Consider the following 20,535-nt stretch of genomic DNA (forward strand, 5'->3'; position numbering starts at 1 on the left):
CGAATATTACCATTCAATATCTCATCACGGATAAAATGATAGTCCACTTCAATATGCTTGGTACGTTCATGATAGACAGGATTAGCAGCTATATGCAGAGTTGCCTGACTATCACAATACAAATTCATAGGTTCAGTATGCGCCACACTAAGAGAATTCAATAATCCTTTCAACCATTTAAGTTCACAAGTTGTAGTACTCATAGACCGATATTCGATGAGTGCTTTTTAGTCTTCCACGAGATAGGGGATTCACCCAAAAGAACAAAATAACTGGTCAAGGACCGTTTCGTCAAAGGACAGCTAGCCCAATCAGAATCACAGTAAGCAGATAATTTGATATCACAATTGGCATACAATAGTATACCCTGACCTGGATTTCCTTTCAAATAATGCACAACTCTAACAGTTGCCTCCCAATGAGCTTTTTTCGGTTGTTGCATGAACTGAGCAAAAATATGCACACAATATGACAACTCGGGCCGAGTTATTGTTAGATAAATAAGCCGTCCCACTAGACGCCTATACTGAGCAGGGTCATCCACATCATCACTCTCGGTAAGGGCCAGCTTGTGATTTTGTTCAAGAGGAGTTTTAGCCGGCTTGGAACCCAGTAATACAACTTCTGAAATTACATCCAACGCATACTTACGTTGACACAAGAAAATACCATTCGAGTTTCTGGCTACTTCAATCCCTAAGAAAAATTTCAGCTTCCCCAAGTCTTTCATATGAAAGCAATGACTCAAATAGTTATTGAATTTTTGTACAGCGGAAACATCATTGCTGGAGATAATAAGGTCATCCACATAAATAAGCACATTCAATTGAATAGTCCCAGCTCGAAAAGTGAACAAAGAGTAATCTGAATATGATTGCTGAAATCCATAAGCTTTCAGAGATGCAGCCAATTTCGCAAACTAACATCTAGGTGCTTGCCACAAACCGTATAGAGATTTTCGGAGTTTACAAACCTTCCCTGGTGATTGAGAAGCAAATCCAGGTGGCATCTTCATGTAAATCTCTTCCTCCAAATCACCGTGTAAGAAAGCATTTTTGACATCCAACTGATGGAGTTCCCAATTATTTGCAGTCACAACGGCAATAAAGGTGCGCACAGTAATCATTTTTACTATAGGAGCAAAAGTCTCCTGATAATCTATGCCTTCAACTTGATTATTTCTCAATATCACTAACCACGCCTTGTATCGTTCAACACTTCCATCAGAATTGCATTTAATTTTGTATACCCACTTATTTCCTATTGCTTTCTTCCCAAATGGCAAATTTTCAACTGTCCATGTACCATTATCCTCCAAAGCCTGTATTTATTTCTCATAGCTGCTCTCCACCGTTCATCGTTAACTACTTCTGCATAAGAGCTTAGTTCATGTCCTGTAGTAATGGCTGCAAAAAAACATCGGTGTTGTGCAGAAAATTTATCATAACCCACATAATGTGCTATAGAGTAAGGCGTACCTGAGGAATCAGATTGGGAAGGTGAGCATACCGAGGGGGTTGTTTTGATGGCGTTTGTCACATAATGCTTCAAACGAACACTAGGTTGCTTGGCCCTTTGTCCCCTACCTAGTTGCTCTTCAACAACTTCACCTCTATCCACTCCCTCACTGTTTTCATGGGTCAATTCTTCCGTTTCAGGATTTACCTCACTTTCTCTACCCACACTTTCATCGTGCTCCTTTCCCAAGTTGTTCTCTAAACCATCAACTTCATCACCCAACTCCTTAACTCCATTTTTAATAAGTTCATCACCCATTGTTTTCTCATTTGCATATGGAAATTCTGTTTCAGCGAATACCACGTCTCTTGATACAAAGTATTCTTTAGTTTCCAAATCATACAATCTCCATCCCTTCTTTTCAAATGGATACCCAACAAAAACACACCTACGACTTTTACTACCAAATTTATCTTTATCCCAATTCAGATTATGCGCATAACACAAACAATCGAAAACCCAAACGTGTTTGTAAGAAGGTACTTTCCCAAAGAGTATCTCATATGGGGTTTTACCATTTAATAACATAGATGGAGTCATATTAATCAAATACCCAGCTGCAAGTACACATTCTCCCCAAAATTTTATGGGTAAATTTGCTTGGAAACGTAAGGCTCTTGCCACATTAAGAATATGGCAATGTTTTCTTTCCACTCGGCCATTTTGTTGAGGTGTTCCTACTCAGAAAGTCTGATGCAACATCCCTTATTCATCAAAATATTCTTTCAAGCACATAAATTCACTTCCGTTATCACTTCTGACAATTTTCACATTTTTTTCAAATTTGCGTTTAACCATCACAACAAATTTCTTAAGAACACAAGCTACTTCTTGTTTTTCATTCAGTAAATATATCCAAATAGCACGAGAGTAATCATCAACAATTGTTAAGAAGTAAATTGCTCCACAAGAAGTTGGGACTCTATAAGGTCCCCACAAATCACAATGTATCAATTCAAAACAACTATCAGCTTTATTGTCACTAGAAAAGAAAATCTCTCTTGTTTGCTTTGCTCTAAAACAAACTTCACAAGTTTTATTAATTTTCCTAACTATGCTACTAGCTTATGGAATTAACTCTACCACCTTATAAGAAGGATGACCCATTCTCTTATGCCAAAGCTCAAAAGACCCCACATCAGTTACCTTGCAAGCATGTACCGATGTCACTCCATTGAGAAAGTACAGCCCCTCGCGTTGCTCACTTGCTCCAATCAGGTTCCTCGAATTTAGGTCCTGTATAGCACAAATTTTGTTAGTGAGTTGAATAACCAAATTTGAATCATTAAGTAGTTGTGATACAGAGATCAGATTGCAATTCAAATTTGGCACATAAAGGACTCGTTGCAATTTCAAGTCTCCTCCAAGCACCACAGTTCCTTCTTTCACCACCAAGGTCTTTTCTCCATTAGGTAACCCGACTAAGCATGGTACAATGTTACGCAATTCACTAAAAAATGCCAACGTTCCTGTCATATGATGGGAAGCTCCTGTGTCAATGATCCAAGGAAATATCCTCTGCGTACCTGTCAGCCTCTCATTGCCACAATTCTGACAAGAATTCAACATGCCAAGCGAGCTTGCTCTTCATTTAATCCACTAAGACCCTTTCGATCTGAATCTGTCACAATTCCATGCCCATCATCAACTCCAGTTGCTTGTGTGGCGTTGGCACGAGCAACTCCTCCCTTGCTACATCCTGCTCCATTGCCACGCTTTTGACCACCTCCTCGTCCAGCAGAAGTTCCACGTGGTCTATTACCCCACCATTCTGGATAACCTATCAGCTGAAAACAACTTTCAGCATCATGTCCCTCTCGGTTGCAATTAGAACAAATTGAGGATTTGTCTTTATCCCCCCTGAATTTCGACTACCTGCTCGAATTGCAAAACTCATAGGATTGCCTCTTTCTTCCTTGATTCGTGTCATAGTTCGCGCCTGCTCTTGCTGAACAACCATAGTATAGACACGATTCAATTTGAGCAAGGGTTCAGTGCTCAAAATATTAGAGCGCACTGTTCCGTATCCTTCTTCATCCAAGCCCATCAAAAACTGATGAACTTTCTCTTCTTCACACTTTCTTTCCAATTCAATGATAAAATTACATCTGCAGCCTGCACAGATACACACTGGTATCTGATCATAGTTGTTTATTTCATCCCATAACGTTTTGAGTCTTCTGAAATAGGACACGATCGGTTGACCTTCCTGCCTACAATTCGCCAGATCCAATCTCAGTTGTTGCATTCGTGGACCATTCCCAATCGAGAACCTCTATTTAATATCCTCCCACAGATCCTTTACGTTATCCATGTGAGAGATGGTCGAGCGAAGCGTCAGTTCAATAGTGTTAAACACCCAAGAAACCAGCATAGAGTTAACTGTCCACCAATCTTCGAGTTCCAGTGAGTCATCTGCTGGTTGCTTGACAGATCCATCAATAAAACAATTTTTTTTTTTGGCCTGCAATGCAGTACTCATAGCTCGCGCCCATTCTTCGTAATTCTCGCCCTTCAACTGAACTTGGGTAATCAAGTTACCTGGGTTGTCATTCGAATTCAGTGTGTAAGAACTTGAAGTTTTCTTCCCTGATCCAGAACTCTCATTTTTCTTTTCATCAGCCATGACTCTGATACCATGTAAAAGAATTAAGAAATTTTGGAATAAGAATTCTAATGTTTATTGCCCCATAAATCAAATGTATATATAAAAAATTACAGTTAACAATTAGGTTTCTAATCAAGCTAAACTACCAAAATTATATCAGAATCATACAACAAAAGATAAGAATAAATATGCACACAAAAATTTCTAAATAAATGTCCTAAATAAATGTAAAATAAGTGACAACTAACAACTACCTTTTCAATAAATTATTACTTTACGTGGTCTTTAATTTAATTATTATGAGCTCATAGCTTCATCCAATTCGTCTTCCATCATGTTTGACAGAACAGCAACCCATATTATGCCCAACCCTATTATTTATCATTTCCAGCAAACTGCTTTTTCATTCAATTTGTTATACCCAATCAGGCCGCCTTCTGTATTTATATTGTATAGAGATAATGGGGGAGCTTGGCTACTTTACGCTGTACTTTAAAAAGGTGCCTGATGCCAGGGAGCATATGTGGTCCCCAACACCACCTGTTGGATGCTACTGACCTCTGACATTTGATGACGTATGCATCTCCTCGCTTGTAATAATAATAATAATAATAAATTAACCATTAACGTGAGCCGAGCCAGCCTGCTGTCCGTTTTTTACCTGTTTGGACATTACGCATTAGTCCAAGCATATGCTTCCTTTGCTTTTCATATGTTCCACTCGAAATGTACCACGTATATCACAATAATTCTGAAAGCTGCATTAGGAATTTGCCACGTATGTGTTGCACGAAAATTTTGAGACCCAATGCTTGTCGTGTCGCAACGTGCAGCCACAGAGATTCAAGTCTTAATACGAGATCCATGCATCGTTTAACTTCGCGATGGCGTCTAGAACTAAAATAAATAATGTCAAAATTATGCTCTGCTTATGGTGGAGATTTAATGGGCAGTTTTTTACTTTGACTATGTTAACCTTAGTATTAGGATAAAATAAATAGTTAACTAGGAGATGAGCTGGCCAATTAAAAAAATTATATTATATATATATATCCAGGCACATGCGCCCGATTAAGGACATTAGCCGACCAAAGCATATACAATAATACAGATAAATAAATCAATGGCATGTGACAGCCTCCACAACAAAAATAGAAAAGGCAAATTCGATCGTTAAACCATAAAAACCTCCTTAAAAAATAATTAATTAATTAATCGCAAAAAAATTATGTACAGTGTGTTGATAATTAATAACTCAAAATTATAATTGTAAGTTGTTAGTGAACGAGGCACAGAAACAAATGGACAAGAAAATGGGCCAATCGCATGGAATCCTATTTGACATAATCAATAGAGAAACTGTTAATATATTGTTAGGTTAAATCCGACTGGTGAGTTGATGTGGGTTTCTGTAGCCATTGCCATTTCCAAAACCCTTTAATTAATCAATTAATTACTACCATCATGCATAAACCTAGTGAAAGGGACTGTATCACGTTGATTATTATTTTATTTAATCGACTAATCCGTGCATTAGGGAATGCTGTCTCATCAATTGATCATACTATCCCCTCTTTCTCTATCTCTCTATTTACAATACCTTATATATTATTTTATTTTAGGTGATTAACCGACCACTCATGTGTATGAAATATAATAAGTTAATTTATTTAATTTCCTACTTGCCTCATCCATCCATCAGTTCAGCTATAGTTCGTTTTCAACATATACATAGCTTTAAAGTTACCTTAACATCATTTTTTTCTCTAGCATAAATTTGTTTTCTTGAAAAATAATTTTGTTATCTCACAGCTTATGATTTATAGACATATCAAATATTGAGTAATCACCTTAATTGAGTAACTGACTTATTAAATCAAACGACTGTAGGAACTGATTAAATTAAATACAATATCCTCAAATTCACTTGAAAATAAAAGGTAAGTAAATTAAAAATTGAAATAACGTTTTGATTGATTGCAAAATGAATACAAAACTCAAAATTAAAAGCAAAAGTTTGAAAAATTAAAAACATATAAAGTAAAAGATAAATAGATCATTGAAATTTGATTTATATTATTGAATTGATTTGTTAGGATTGTAAATATTACTGTTTATCTAATATTTATATCTTTTTCTGTAGGTTACTGAAATAATCTAGAAAGTGACATTTATATTCTGCCATTATTAGTAGTTACCTATCCACTACTTATAACTTTTCTCAACTCTCAACTTCACAGCTAATTTCATCAAACTACTCTCTTAGCTAACTGTTAATTTGCTAACTCTTTATTGATATTTATCTTCACCCACATTTATCTACTAATTTGTCTCAAGTTTTTAATTAATTAAATCAATAAAATAAAATTAATTAAATAGTATTAATATATCAAGTCACGTAATTGGCAAAAGAAAGACAATATATGTTTTTCATCATTGTAGTCCATATATCTAAGAGGCTAGTGATGAGCTAATGTTATCTGGCAGTGGATGCACATACGTGACCTAGCTATTAAGCTATATAATATAATAAATATATATTTTTAATTAAATTTAATTATTTCATTTCAAATTAAAATCAAAGTTAAAAAGTAACTGTTTAATAGTAAACGATGAGTATTTATTATTATTATTAATTAAACGTTTTTGTAATGACAAATTGAATTTATTTTAACATATATTTTTTTTTATATTATTTACCAATAGTATTTAATTTATTAAGCATAGAGTTGAGTCGGATGAGTCACGTGGCGTATTGGTATATACAAAGCAGAACTGCCAGAAAGGGGAAAGGAAAGGAAATGGTTTAGTTGTTTTGGTCGCGTAATATTTTATTAAAAAAAAAAAAAAAAAAAACATTCAAGTTGTGGGCCACAAAAAATAGGGCCAAACCCACATCAATGTAACACTTCCGCCAGTTGGCAGTTCCTTCACCGTACGATCAAATCTCTGTCTGCCGTAGGTTTTTTATATTTTAATATGTACTTAAGAATATATATATATATTTGGAAAATTATTTAAGAATAATCTAATTTTTTTTTCTTAGAGAAGTAAAGCTAATCCTCCGTTTGTAATTAAGGGTCAAAATGGAAAATGATAATAATTTGATGGAATCGATCTCAATTCATTAATCTTAAAGGATGGATTTTAAGGCATCTTTCAATTTCAACTTTAATTAAATTTAATAGTTATTTTTTTAAAAAAAATTATTTTAACTTAAATGAAATTCATCAATTTTAATTTAATTTAAAATTAATTTTTATTAAATTAAGAGATTGTTTATTTTAATTTATAAATTTAATTCTAAAAGTAAGTTTATTTGTTTTTTTTTATCATTTTTTAACTTATAAATAAAAAGAATAAAAAAATAAGAGTAATTTATTTTTTTTAGTGTTTATAATGTCAATATTTATAAATTAATTTAATAAAATATTTTATCATATTATTCTCATTTTATTTTTAAAATTTTGATATTTATTTGATTTAATATCCATTTTAATAATAAATATACTTATAAATCGATACATTTTTTATTTAATGTATTAATTGTTAATAATTATTTTAATTAAATATATAATTATTTAAAATTTTAAATGATTAGAAACTAAATTTTATAAAATAAATTTAATTTAGATCGATTTTAAATTAAATTTAAGGTCTCCTAATTTAAAAAAACGCTAATATTATAAAATTAAATTTCATTAATGTGACCATGACTACTTTAATTGAGGCACTCAAGGAACTAATCCATATTTAGATTTTGGACTATAAATGGGTAAAAGTCTTTCCGGCGGTGTCATTGTCTATGGAAAACAGCCGTTGCCTGTCCTCGCGGCGCATGTGGAGCGTGAATACACGCGCCGTCGAAAACGCGTCACCTAGAAACAGTAAAGGGCGGGGAACAAGGAAAGTTTCCTCCATTTAAAAATAAAGGAAATGGAAAAATAAGTAAATTACAGAAGTAAAGCTCTTCTTTCCTCTGATTGATTGAATATAGCGTTTTTAACAAAGGATGAGACTCTGAATGTAACCTCAAAAACAAACGCAGATAGATTGATAGAGAGAGAGAGAAAGGAGAAGGAGAAAGACACGATTTTTTTAAATATCTTTGACCTCCAAATTGCACATGGCTTCCAGGACCTCTCTTCTCTCCACGTTTTTGTTTTTCCTTTAGCTCACATGCTCTCCTCTCTCTCTCTCTCTTCCAGTGGCTAAAACTATTGACTCAGCAGTTGAGCAGATTCCTCAGATTTACAGTGAAAAAGTTTAATTTTTGGCCGTTATTCTGCACAACCAAACCTTCAATTTCTTTTCTGCAAAGACTTTCCTTCATTCAATCACCCAGGTTGGTTCCTCCTTTTAATTCAATGCGCTGCTTCAGGTTTTTCAATTTCATTGGATTTTAGTCACAAGTGTTGAATTTCGACTTGTCTCTGTTTTCTTTTGACTTGCTCTGCTTCGTGGATCTATTCTTGGTCATTTATATTTAAGCTTTATAGTTTGGAGCATGTCACAGGTTGTAATCAAGCTTTTCTTCTGCTAATTACGGATAAAATGTTATGTCAGGTCTTAGTTTCGAGTTCAATGATGGGATTTTGAATCTAATATCCTTCTTTAGCAGTTCTGTTTTGGAAGTTGAAATGATAGAATTCTGTGACTAAATTGAATTTCTACTTGGTTTTCCTTGGTCATATTGTAAGAATTTTTATAATGCCTTCGGTTCTTCTACGAGCTATTTGGTCACTTGCCAGCATCATGGTTTTGAAAATTTTTTCCCTTCATTATTACTAAGAATTAGTCACTTTTATAACTTAATTACTTAAATTTTCTTTTTGTGTTAACTTCACATAGTTTATCTTCAAGATTTTGTTGGATGGTATATTTTTGGAAATATTTATTTAATTTTATGTTTGTAATGTTCTGGATGCGGTTTCTTTCTGCAATTTGTTTTTGCTTTGTAGATCTTCCGAGTTATTCCTTGAAAAAGTAAAGTGCAGCTTAGTGTGTGTTTGATTATCTACCTTTGCTCTTCCAGGATTATATTGTATATGATATAAGTGAAGGGTTTAAATTTTTGTCGTGAAATTGGTTCAGATGCATAGACTGCCGCATTTTGCATGGTTCTCGTATATGTTATAGATGCACAAAGTGGATGTAAGCAATTCCAAGTTTAGCAAGATGGAAGATGATCAAATTGAAGACATGGAAATTGAAGTAGTCCCTTCAATGTGGCCTGAAGATATTGATAGTGAAAAGCCATATAATATAGAAAAGCCAAGAGGGGATCAAGATATGTTGGAGGAAGTTACGATAGTTGAGGAGCCAAGTATAGTTGATTTCCACCGTCTTATAGAGCTAACCAGTTACACTGACAGAGGCTCTTCTCAGCTAGCATACCTCGTAAAACATTGGGAATATAAGCAGGCAAATGCTGTACGTCTTCTCAGAGAAGAGCTTGACATTCTAAGCCAGCAAAGGCAGGAAGTTGAGCTAAAAAAATTGGAGATATTGGAAAATTTTCGGTTTGAGGAAGAAGGATATGGTGGTGATAAACGTCCAATATCTATATTGGATGAAGTTATTGATATATATCAAGATCTTCCTCGGAGGAAAAAAGATGTCATTGTTCAAAACGATAGAGTAGAAATAGAAGCAGAATATGATACTGTTGCATACTGGAAGCAGCGAGCCATGCATTTAGAGACATTGTTGGAGGCCAGTATCCAGAGGGAGCAAGCACTCATTGAGAAGTTACAGGAAAGTGTAAGAAATTTGGAAAGGCAATCCTCACCAGTAGAAGAATTATCACAGATTCTGAAAAGAGCAGACAATTTCTTACATTTTATACTTCAAAATGCGCCTGTTGTCATGGGCCATCAGGTAATCATGACTCGAGTGGTGTAAATTCTGTTCCTGCTGCCTTTCAAAGATGTTTCATGGTGACCTTTGCTTTTAGCATTGGAGCTTTTCGCTTATGCATATGTGCGCTTGAATTTTAAGACCTGTAGCTGTTTTGCTGTAGTGGTATAATACAGTGTTTCAACTTGCAACTGAATTTAGTAAGCATATTGGTTGATGAACAATGCATTGTTTCTACTTCTGTGCTATCATTCCCTTTTTTCGTTAGATAAAAAGACATATTCGCTAACAATCTTTTCTTTCAGGATAAAGAGTTAAGATATCGCTTTATCTACAATCATTTTCCACGTTTGCAAGAAGAGGTAATAAATCGGAGCTGGTACTTTTTCTTCTTGGTGTAGGGTGTTTTCCTTCTTGAAGTTCATCTTTTTTTTTTCTACAGAATTATTTGCTTGAGTGAAGCTAGAATACTGATATTTTCTCCAATTTTTTCATTTCAGGACATTTTGGGAAAGACAGATATGGAAATTTTTTCTGGAGTAGGAGTTAAGGAATCACAAGATTTCAAGAGAGAAGTTCTTGAAAAAGGATTGCCTGCAAAGAGGGAAATTACATTTGAGACTGAATTATTTGGGAAAAAGATATTTTTGATTTACGTAGAACCAGTATTTAGTAAGTCAGGGGAGACAATTGGGATCAATTACATGGGAATGGATGTAACCGACCAGGTAAATTGATTCCTTTTCATTTTTTGTCAGGATCTTTCTTTATCCTGAAAAGTAATGGGGATTTATGCTCTTGATTGTACAACAGGTGCGGAAAAGAGAAAAGATGGCAAAGCTTAGAGAAGAGATGGCGGTACAAAAGGCCAAAGAAACAGAACTGAATAAAACGATCCATATAACAGGTTCATTTATTTGGTGAAATTTTTTGTAGTGGCTGAGTCTGCCTCGGGTGGACTTTCCGAGAAGAGTTCCCTCTGATCTTGCCTTGTTATGCCTTTTTGCAGAGGAGACTATGCGTGCAAAGCAAATGCTAGCAACCATGTCTCATGAGATAAGATCTCCTCTTTCTGGGGTTGTTAGCATGGCTGAGATTCTGTCCGCCACAAATCTTGACCGCGAGCAAAGACAGTTACTCAATGTCATGATATCTTCAGGGGATTTGGTCCTTCAACTTATAAATGATATACTTGACCTTTCCAAGGTTGAGTCTGGTGTAATGAAATTGGAAGCCACAAAGTTCCATCCCAGACAGGTAGTAAAGCATGTACTCCAGACAGCTGCTGCATCATTGCAAAAAATTCTGACCTTGGAAGGACACATAGCAGATGATGTTCCTATTGAGGTGAGAGCATCTTAAAACAACAACATATAGCACTATTTTCTATACTCATCCCATTATTTGTTTAGTTTCACCAATTTATTTTTTCATAAAATAATGCATGGATTTCAGGTCATTGGAGATGTTCTAAGGATTCGACAAATCCTTACTAACTTGATCAGGTAATGGATCACAGCATTAAAAGTCTTCTTGAACATTATTATATTTATTGTGTTAGCTATATTTATATGCTAGAGCAGGGTGACATTGTTGTGATTTTGATCTTTTATTGTTCTGTTTTTCACAGCAATGCAATCAAATTTACCCATGAAGGGAAGGTAGGGATAAACCTTTATGTGGTACCGGATCCATGCTTTGGAAAAGCTGAAGGGAACCATCAGAAGTCATCTGCTGTTCAGTCAACCACAAATGCATCAAAAGAGGAGAAATGCACATCAGCATCTCAAATTAATAATGATCAAAATGGTTCCCACACTCCTCGCCAAAATCATGCACATGATGATGAAACTATAACTCCTGTTAGAACTGGAAACGCGGCGGATGGAGATAAGCAGGAGGAACCACAATTACCAGAAACAGTAGTGTGGCTACGCTGTGATGTTTATGACACTGGAATTGGAATACCTGGTGCATATCTATCATGCTTGACTCCATAATGAACTCAGACAAACAGGATAAAGAATTTTTGCATTAGTTTTATGCTCTAACTGTTTGTTACATTTGCAAGTTGATCTTGATTATAGAAATACTAATTACATTTTATTGGTATCATGTAACAGAAAGTGCATTACCTACTCTATTTAAAAAATACATGCAAGTCAGTGCAGATCATGCTCGAAAATATGGCGGGACAGGCCTGGGACTTGCAATATGCAAACAGCTGGTGAAGTCATCTTATCATCAAAATATTTCTTCTGCATATGCACTTATATACCAAAACCAAATTACAGTAAGTTTATCTGAAAACAGATTTTTCAGAATACATTCTGAAGAACATTTCTGTGCATTTGGTTAGGTTGAGCTAATGGGTGGCCGTCTCACTGTGTCTAGCCGAGTGAACTGTGGATCTACTTTCACATTTGTTTTAGCATACAAGGTGTCACCAATGTGTGATTCTTCTGATGATGCTGATGACCTATCAGATATGACTGATCATGACGCTGCAACAGAGGATGAAACTGCTGGCTACTTTTTGTTCCAACCACGTACTTTGGGCTCTCTATTCTCTTCTAATGGATCCACCAGGACTCAAAAATTATTACCGCACAATATTGGTTATGCTAATTCTCATAAACTGAATGGACTCTCAGACAATCCTTGCTCATTTCTCTCTCATAATGTTAGATCAAAAGAGACAGCATCTGTTGAGGATGCTTATTCTACTATTGAAGTCGCTGACACATTATCTGAACCTGAAAGTTCTTTTAGTCACAGCTCAGAACCTGCTAATGAGAATGTAGCTTGTAGAAGCAAACAGTGTCAAGATTACACAAATAGTCAATTGCAAAATCCTACTACAAATTCCACTTCTCACACAGAATCTCGTAGAGAAGTGGATGCAAGGCCAAAAACAACTGAATCCCAAGGATCAAGTGAGGCACAGGAGAAATTTGAAACAAGTTCTCAGTGCACATCTGGCAGCAGTCCACAAGTTCCAACAACAAAATTACGGCCTAAGATTCTTCTTGTAGAAGACAACAAAATTAATGTAATGGTGACTCGATCAATGATGAAGCAATTAGGCCATACCATAGATGTTGTTAATAATGGAGTTGAAGCCGTGCATGCAGTTCAATGCAATTGTTATGATCTCATTTTAATGGTAATTTCTAGGCCCCTGAAATTTATTTTTATGGAAATTCTTTCTTCTGTTTCTACTTTTTCACAGTTGAGGATGTATTCACAAGCACAAACAGATGAACTATTTTGGTTTTCTATCAAATAAGTAAAAAAGTTCAGGAAAAATAGGATGGTTTTAGTTCTAAAGATGGTGTTAAATTGAATTGAGCAGTTACCTGGAAGTTTTGGTAATGGTCTTCTCATACTTCCTTTGCAGGATGTCTGCATGCCAGTTATGGATGGCCTTCAAGCCACCAGACTGATTCGTTCTTTCGAAGAAACTGGAAGTTGGGATGCAGCAGTTAAGGCTGGGATTGAATTGTGTGCAACTTCCTCAAATTCATTACAAGATACTCAAGGTTCTATGCCTTCTAGAAAACGGACCCCTATAATTGCGGTATGTTCTTCTACTCCTTATAGCCATTGAAATTTTTTCTGCTCCGCTTCTTCTAATTCACAAATTATCTCGTTCACTATTAGCTTTTACAATACATGCTTATGATCAAACAAGACATACATAGAACTAGCTGAATTATCCTGAAAAACAGATATGCTTTTTAATTAGTCCGTATATTTGTCTAAGTACACTAACAAATTTAGTTGGCAAAATGCAGATGACTGCAAATGCATTGTCAGAGAGTGCAGAAGAATGTTATGCAAATGGTATGGACTCCTTTATTTCAAAGCCTGTCACTTTTCAAAAACTAAAAGAGTGTTTTGAGCAATATTTTCCATGATACCCTCCTGTAAATTTATGCTTGTGTATATGAATGACAGAGTGCTAGGAAAGTTTTGTAATCTCTGTATCAAGTTATTTGCAGCCATTAGCATCTCAATAGAAATCAAGTTGTATAAATCCACCTTTATATATATATTTTTTCTTTTTGGTCCGACAACTTTTAACCATTCTGTCCTTTCAAAGACTGAGTAAAGAGTTAGAACTAGAAAGCAAAGTCAAAGATGTCTCCATAGTAATGAAGGTCCTTTATATATATAATTTTGGTCCAACAACTTTTAACCATTCTGTCCTTTCAAAGACTTGGGTTAGAACTAGAAAGCAAAGTCAGAGATGTCTCCATAGTAATGAAGGTTTAGAAGGTGATTGGATCCCTTTGACAGCTAGAATTGTTCCTATTACATTTAATACATTATAATCATTTTGCCTAACTGGATCGATTCTAATGCAAATATACTTAGTATTCCACATCAAGCAAAAGCAACTTCTTAAATGTGCAGAGAATGTAGTATGAAGTGAACCTTAAACCTGCTGGTTCTAAATACATTTCTGGACAATTCTATTTCTATATCGCTAAATAAACATTTATGGATGGTAATCTAAATACATAAATCAATTAATATAGAAAATACGTTTGGTATAAAAAAAAATTGTAATTTAGTGAAAAACACTGTGGTTAGCTAGACTTGGTCATCTTGTAAGATCATGTAAAATTCCATTGTCTTATCATCCCAGCATTCCAAGTTTTTCCAAGTCACAACTTATAACCATGATTTTTATTACCGAGAAGTTACTGTATTTAACTTTTCCAAGTTTCAAGCAAGTATAATCTTTTTTCTCAAGAAAAAAAATTTTGAATTGAAGCAAATGCAAAACTTCTTAGCACCATTGAAATAACATCTACAATTGATTCCTACATACAAATCTAGATGATGGGGTCATAATTAAGCCATCAGTTTTCACGGGTTCTTTCAATAATTACTGGTCTTTCTTGATTTGTGTTGGTAAGTTCAATACTTAGCACTATCTTGGAGGTGCTTGCCCATTGGAACTCGGATCATCATATTCCGCCGAAGAAGTCCTCTGTTCTACAGGGAAATCTCTGTGGACTAAAAAGACGATGGACTTGGAGCACCCGTACTAGGTGGAAGTCTAAGCTGAATCTCACACAGTTCACTCTTCCTGAAAGTGTGTGATTTCAAGTCCTTTTGATCGAAGATTCTAAACAAATAAAGAATTCTACTCCATACTGACGCTTTTGAATCGGAGGGCATCAAGGCTTGCCTCTGGTCGTAGACAAACATGGCTGTGAATATCATGAGAGCTGAAACAGAAACTATTCCAGCTATTAAAAATAAACCCCAGAAACTTTGGAGACTAAGGCTATTAGAAGAAACAGAGGTGCTTGGATCTGGGCAATTTCTTTGTTTGCCAAACCATGCTTGCTCAATTTCCTTCATTTTATCTCCTGTTACATTCAAGATTGCTCTTGACACGTCAGGTACTAGGGGAGATCCTTTAGGGAAGGCCTGAAATTCAGCAATAAAAAAAAAACCCATATCATAAATAAAAACTCTGAAGTGCACAAGCAGAAAATACATGAGAGACAGAAGAAGAGAGGCATGGAACATACAAATCCGAATCCAGCCGTCTTAAATGTGGGTTCAATCATTGTGTACTTGGAGCAATATTGTGCAAGAAACAGCTTCATGTACGGCACTTCGTCAAAAGCAGCGGCAATGCCACCATTTCTACTTCCTTTGGAGAAAAGTTCGTCGCATTCATCGGTAGAACTATACACCTTGAGCTTGGATTCATCAAAGCCCAAGCTTTTCAAGAGTCCCAAAACAAAAGAACCCTCCAGGTAGCCCACATAGAGTCCATTTTTTATCAGCTGATTTACATCAGTTACAGTGGGCAGGAGCTGCTGGACAGTGAGAAGACTGGTTAAACTGGCGGTGTAGCTTTGTGTGAGAATCAATACTACGAAACACCATATGATTACTACTGTTCTTGCCAGGTTGCTGACAACGGTTTCCCCTGTAATTATTAGTTCAAAAGTATGACGAATAAAGAGTTTAGTGCTTGAATTTGAATCATCGCTTATTAATTAGTTCCATAAAATCTAAAGAGGATGAGAACTTTACGATGGGCAAAAACCATGGTTGAGAAGGAAAACCAGAAGCTAGTGCCAACTTGATGTGAAGGAGGTCCTCTAAAGTCTTCATTTACTCTGTGCTCAAGAACCCAGACCACAAATCCAATGAAAACGAAGAAACAGAAGCTTGTCACCCAAAGATCCCATGTCAGAGGCTTTAAGAAAACCCACGCATTTTTACTGTTGTTGTCTTTGATTGGAACTATCATTGATACCCCAGACTCCGTGTATGGCAATGTGAAGTCCGCATACAGTGACCTATTGGCGATGATAGTGGTATCTCCCACCACAGCATCAAAATTCTGGGTTATATTTGTATCAAAATTATGTCTAACCATGAGTGGAATTTATGTAATAGAAGTAAAGAAAGAATAGAACTCAGAAGATTTACTTACCTCCAAGTACAAATGATAGACCATATCATCGTAAGTTCCTGCACTCCTACCATCAGGCTTGGCGAAGGGGATGTATTCATAAGTCAAAGCATAAGGTAGTGCTTTTACTACAGCATCAAAAACATCTATGCAGTATCCCTTGACTGTTGTGGTGTTAGTACTAGCATCTCTTGTTACCTTTACAAATTCACTGAAACCATCCTTCACCGGGACTCCGATTCGCAGTTTGTTCCCATTTGTTGGAATCTCCCAACCCTTGGGAAGAGAAGTTGAATCCCCTGGCCAGATAACAGGTGATAGATTGGACTTAGAAGTAGAATACGAACTTTTGTTTGTTAATGAGTTCAATTTTTTGACAAGTCCATTTCCAGGTGTCCAAAATCCAAGCTCTCTTGGTTTCTCACCAATTACATTAACTATCTGGAAAGCCGAAGATGGGAGCTGCCCGTTAACAAAATGGAAATCTCCTGTAAGACCTTTGAAACGAGTGTTTGATAACTCTTCAAGAAGACTTTGACCATTTCGAGAGAACCCAACAGCGGCGAGGTCAGTTGAATTTCTGGAAACATTTGCCTTTTGGAAGCCAATGTTTGCAGTACCAGCTTTCTCAATTGCCATAGCCAATGCAGTGGCAGCATCATAGGCCTGTAATCCATAAATGTTCAGTTCACCATCAACTTGCTGAAATTTCCTTTTCCATCGAACCTTAAAATTTTCCAGCTCTTGAGTCTGTGGAACATAAGGTCTAATACCCAATACTCCTTGCATAGAATCCATGACTTGAGGAGTTATCGAAGAAGTCATCACACCAGTCATGATCCAAACGTAGCCTTCACTCATCATTCCAACCTCTCTTGCTTTGATAAAAAACTGAAAGCCAAGAAAAGGTGTCATGTGCACAATAAAAACTCTAGTTTGCATGGTCATTAACTTGTAAAGCTCTTCCACGATTTCATCATCAGTGGCAGCTGGAGAAATGACACACCGGTAGGGGATACGGGTATCAATAGCTTGCAAAGCGTCAGTTAAGTAAGGTATGACTCCCTTGCCATACTCGTTGTCTACGTAAATAGGCACTGCTGCTCTCCATCCAAAGGCTTGAACTATTGCACTAATGGCATTCACTTGAGTTGAGTCATTTTGTGCAGCTCTGAAAAAGTATGGTTTCCTGTTGGAAGTAAGAGAAGGACTCGATGCAGAAAATGATATGATGGGTACCTGAGCTTTTTCTCCAAGGTCAATAACAAAATTAGCCTGCATAGATGCATTTGGCCCTAGGATTGCTTGCACTTGCTCATTTTTTATCAAGTCTAGAGCTGTGTTTTGGAAGGAGATTTTGAGAGGGAAAGAAATTAGGGGTCAGAAAATTGATTAAAAAGAAAAAAAAAAAAAAAGACCTAGTGACTACTGATTACATGTTGGTCTTCCATATGAAGTGAACTTTTATACTACTCAATTCAATATTATGGTGCTACTACAAATATATCATTCTTCTGTTGTTTGACTGAAATATTAGAGTTTTTCTTTTCACTCCAGGTATATACACTCACCCAATTGAGAATTGACATATTACTTAAATAATAGTGAATCCTATTAAAAATTACAATTAATTTTATTACAAAACATAATTTCTTAATTTTTGATTGGTTGGGATACCTTGTTGTATCTAAGAATTTTTCCATTAGAGTAGGTTTACATTCAGCTATTTCTTCTGTTGTTTTGCTTCTTATTTATTCAGTCTTTTCAATTATATCAAATTATATATGGTTGTTTATTTTTTTAATTTATATTTAGAATGAGTTATGAAGATAAAGATTTTAAGGTTGTTTTTTTTTCAATGGTTTATTGACTATGTGTTATGGATAATTACTATTCACTATTTATTAATCATAAATTTCTAATAATTACTATTTACTAATGATAAATTTTAAAATAAAGAAGCACATAATATTAAAGTGTCGGTAAGAGTGGAAGCTCATTCTTTATCAATGCATCCTTCAATATAATAGCCTTAAATTAAATTTAAAAAAAAAAAAAAACAACAGGTATATTCGAAGTGGAAAATTCGCCTCTACAACCCTAACCTAAGGACAAGATTTGATGACTTGAGAAACCATGCCATGGTCATTGAAGACTTACGGGCTCCTTGCAAGTAATAACACCGAGCAAGCAATCCGTTGACTCAACAACGCGGCTTTAGTGTCAATTCCGACAATAATTTAGTAGTAGATGACACGTCTCCGGAAACCTCTCTGCCAAAACAGCTCTGTTAGCCAGTCGTTTTTATACATTATCTCTTTTCTCCTTTGGTTTTTTTCAAACACTACTTTTCAAGGTTTCGACAAAATAAAAATATGTTTAGTACTGCTCCTGCCTTCCGACAATTGATTTCGAGTTTCTATATAATTAGAACTAGATTATATTAAACTTCCCAATTTCTTGCGCTGTGCATGTATATTTTTGAATAATTAAATGCAGGTTGATATTTAATTAAATGAATGACAAATATAGAGTGGAGAGATTGAATTTTAGAGAGAGATCAAAACGAACCTGCTGCAGCTGCACCAACAACATCTCCCATGGAGTCCCTGGTGTGGAGGACCAATCTTGTCTGGTACTGAGAATGGGTGACGTAAAAGTCTGAGAGGGCCATGTTGATGCAACTCAACCACATCTTGGCTGCGGGATTCTCCAAGTCAAGAACCGCTCCTACATTCACTGAGATTGTGGTGTTTTGAGCCATCATTATATCCATCTCTTTCAACCAAAGAAAACAAAACAAAGAGAATGAAAGAGCAGGTTTTGAAGGGCTCTTCCTCATCTTCGTGTGCGTACAATGATTGAAATAAGATGGTTGGAGTTTTCTTTGATAAAACTTTGAACAGAACGTGTTAGATATATAAGAAGGAAAATAAGATGATAGGTTTTGAAAAGTAAGGGCATATAAAGCCGAGAAGAAGAGTTTAACACCGTGCAAGGGAAGGCGGACCTAGTAATTCTAATCTGTCCACTCGTTTTTCCTTTGACAATAATCCAAATAATAAAATAAATTAAAGACGAAACGATGACTTGGGTTACAACTTGTGGCTGCATCTTAGAAAAATGTTTAGTAAATTCGATTTATAATAAATTTAAGATATAAATATATAAAATTTATATATTTAATAAATAAATAATAAATTTATAATAAATTTAATTTATATTAAAAAATTCATCATATTATATAATTATATTAAAAAATTTTATAATAAATTTAAGTATAATATATATGAAATAATTCATATATAAAATTAATTTATTGATATATTAAATTTATAATAAATTAGCTTTGAATAAATTCTTTCGTCATTGCAATACAATACATTAAAAACTATGTCAACCTTGATATAATTTATGTATTATTAGACAAATATTCCATTAACATTTTCCTCTTTTCTGTTTTTTGCCATCTTCTTTCCTAAGTAAGTAGTATATCGGCTGGAAACTAGTAATTACTTGAGCCCTTCATTTGTGGAAGGTAGAATAAATTCTAGACACAACGCTACGTACCAAACATGGCTTGCTAAACACCTACCCCTATTACTGAAACGATTCTACAGTCTCCTTCTCCATCAGAGATTGTGAATTTTATCTCATCTCTCTCTTTCTCTTCTCCCTTAAGAAGAATACTTTCTTCTCGAATTGATAACCTTATAGAAATAGCTACCCTGCTTGAAGATGCACAGGTCGGGGAATGTAACAACCCAAAAATTTAATAATAATAATAATAATAATAATAATAATAATAATAATAATAATAAAGTAATAATAAATAAATTAATTAAAGTTAATTTAGTAAATGAGAATAAAATAATTAAATTTTTCTATACTATATTTTTTTTTATCATTTCTAGAATTTTATTAAATTTTAACATAATAAAAATTATTTTGGACCTAATTGTAAATCCCTAAAAAGTTAAGGGACTAATAGTGTAATTAGAAGTTAAAAAAAAAAATTTAATACACAGCAAGCCCCTCCCTCCCGTCTCTCTCTTCCTCCCGTCTCTCTCCCTCTCCCTCTCTGTTCACTGCGTCTTGG

General features: G+C 35.0%; 2 protein-coding genes across 2 annotated transcripts; one reads left to right on the plus strand and one right to left on the minus strand.

Moving 5' to 3' along the window:
* The first annotated feature begins 8,093 nt into the window (after positions 1 to 8,093).
* On the plus strand, positions 8,094 to 14,058 carry LOC110671712 (histidine kinase 5). Its single transcript, XM_058129558.1, has 12 exons — positions 8,094 to 8,471; positions 9,162 to 10,006; positions 10,291 to 10,347; positions 10,486 to 10,713; positions 10,799 to 10,892; positions 10,995 to 11,332; positions 11,441 to 11,490; positions 11,616 to 11,956; positions 12,109 to 12,212; positions 12,345 to 13,151; positions 13,386 to 13,565; positions 13,783 to 14,058. Exons 2-12 carry the CDS (start codon positions 9,266 to 9,268, stop codon positions 13,903 to 13,905), a joined length of 3,063 nt encoding a protein of 1,020 aa, XP_057985541.1. The 5' UTR covers positions 8,094 to 8,471; positions 9,162 to 9,265; the 3' UTR covers positions 13,906 to 14,058.
* A 697-nt stretch (positions 14,059 to 14,755) lies between these two features.
* On the minus strand, positions 14,756 to 19,394 carry LOC110658247 (glutamate receptor 2.7). The gene is given in 7 exon segments (XM_058129559.1): positions 14,756 to 14,936; positions 14,939 to 15,019; positions 15,022 to 15,433; positions 15,538 to 15,944; positions 16,052 to 16,364; positions 16,458 to 17,773; positions 19,008 to 19,394. Coding segments are annotated over 7 exon segments (2,880 nt in total). The 5' UTR covers positions 19,279 to 19,394; the 3' UTR covers positions 14,756 to 14,856.
* Between the last annotated feature and the right edge of the window lie 1,141 nt (positions 19,395 to 20,535).

The sequence above is a fragment of the Hevea brasiliensis genome, chromosome 11 (assembly GCF_030052815.1).
Source record: "Hevea brasiliensis isolate MT/VB/25A 57/8 chromosome 11, ASM3005281v1, whole genome shotgun sequence".
NCBI classification, from domain to species: domain Eukaryota; kingdom Viridiplantae; phylum Streptophyta; class Magnoliopsida; order Malpighiales; family Euphorbiaceae; genus Hevea; species Hevea brasiliensis.

Bases quoted from the DNA above. Each gene is read 5' to 3' on its own strand.
- LOC110671712 (XM_058129558.1), top strand. From the start codon at position 9,266: ATGCACAAAGTGGATGTAAGCAATTCCAAGTTTAGCAAGATGGAAGAT. The intron at 10,348-10,485 runs GTAATAAATCGG...TTTTCATTTCAG, and splicing joins TTCCACGTTTGCAAGAAGAG to GACATTTTGGGAAAGACAGA. The intron at 12,213-12,344 runs GTGAAGTCATCT...GCATTTGGTTAG, and splicing joins TTGCAATATGCAAACAGCTG to GTTGAGCTAATGGGTGGCCG.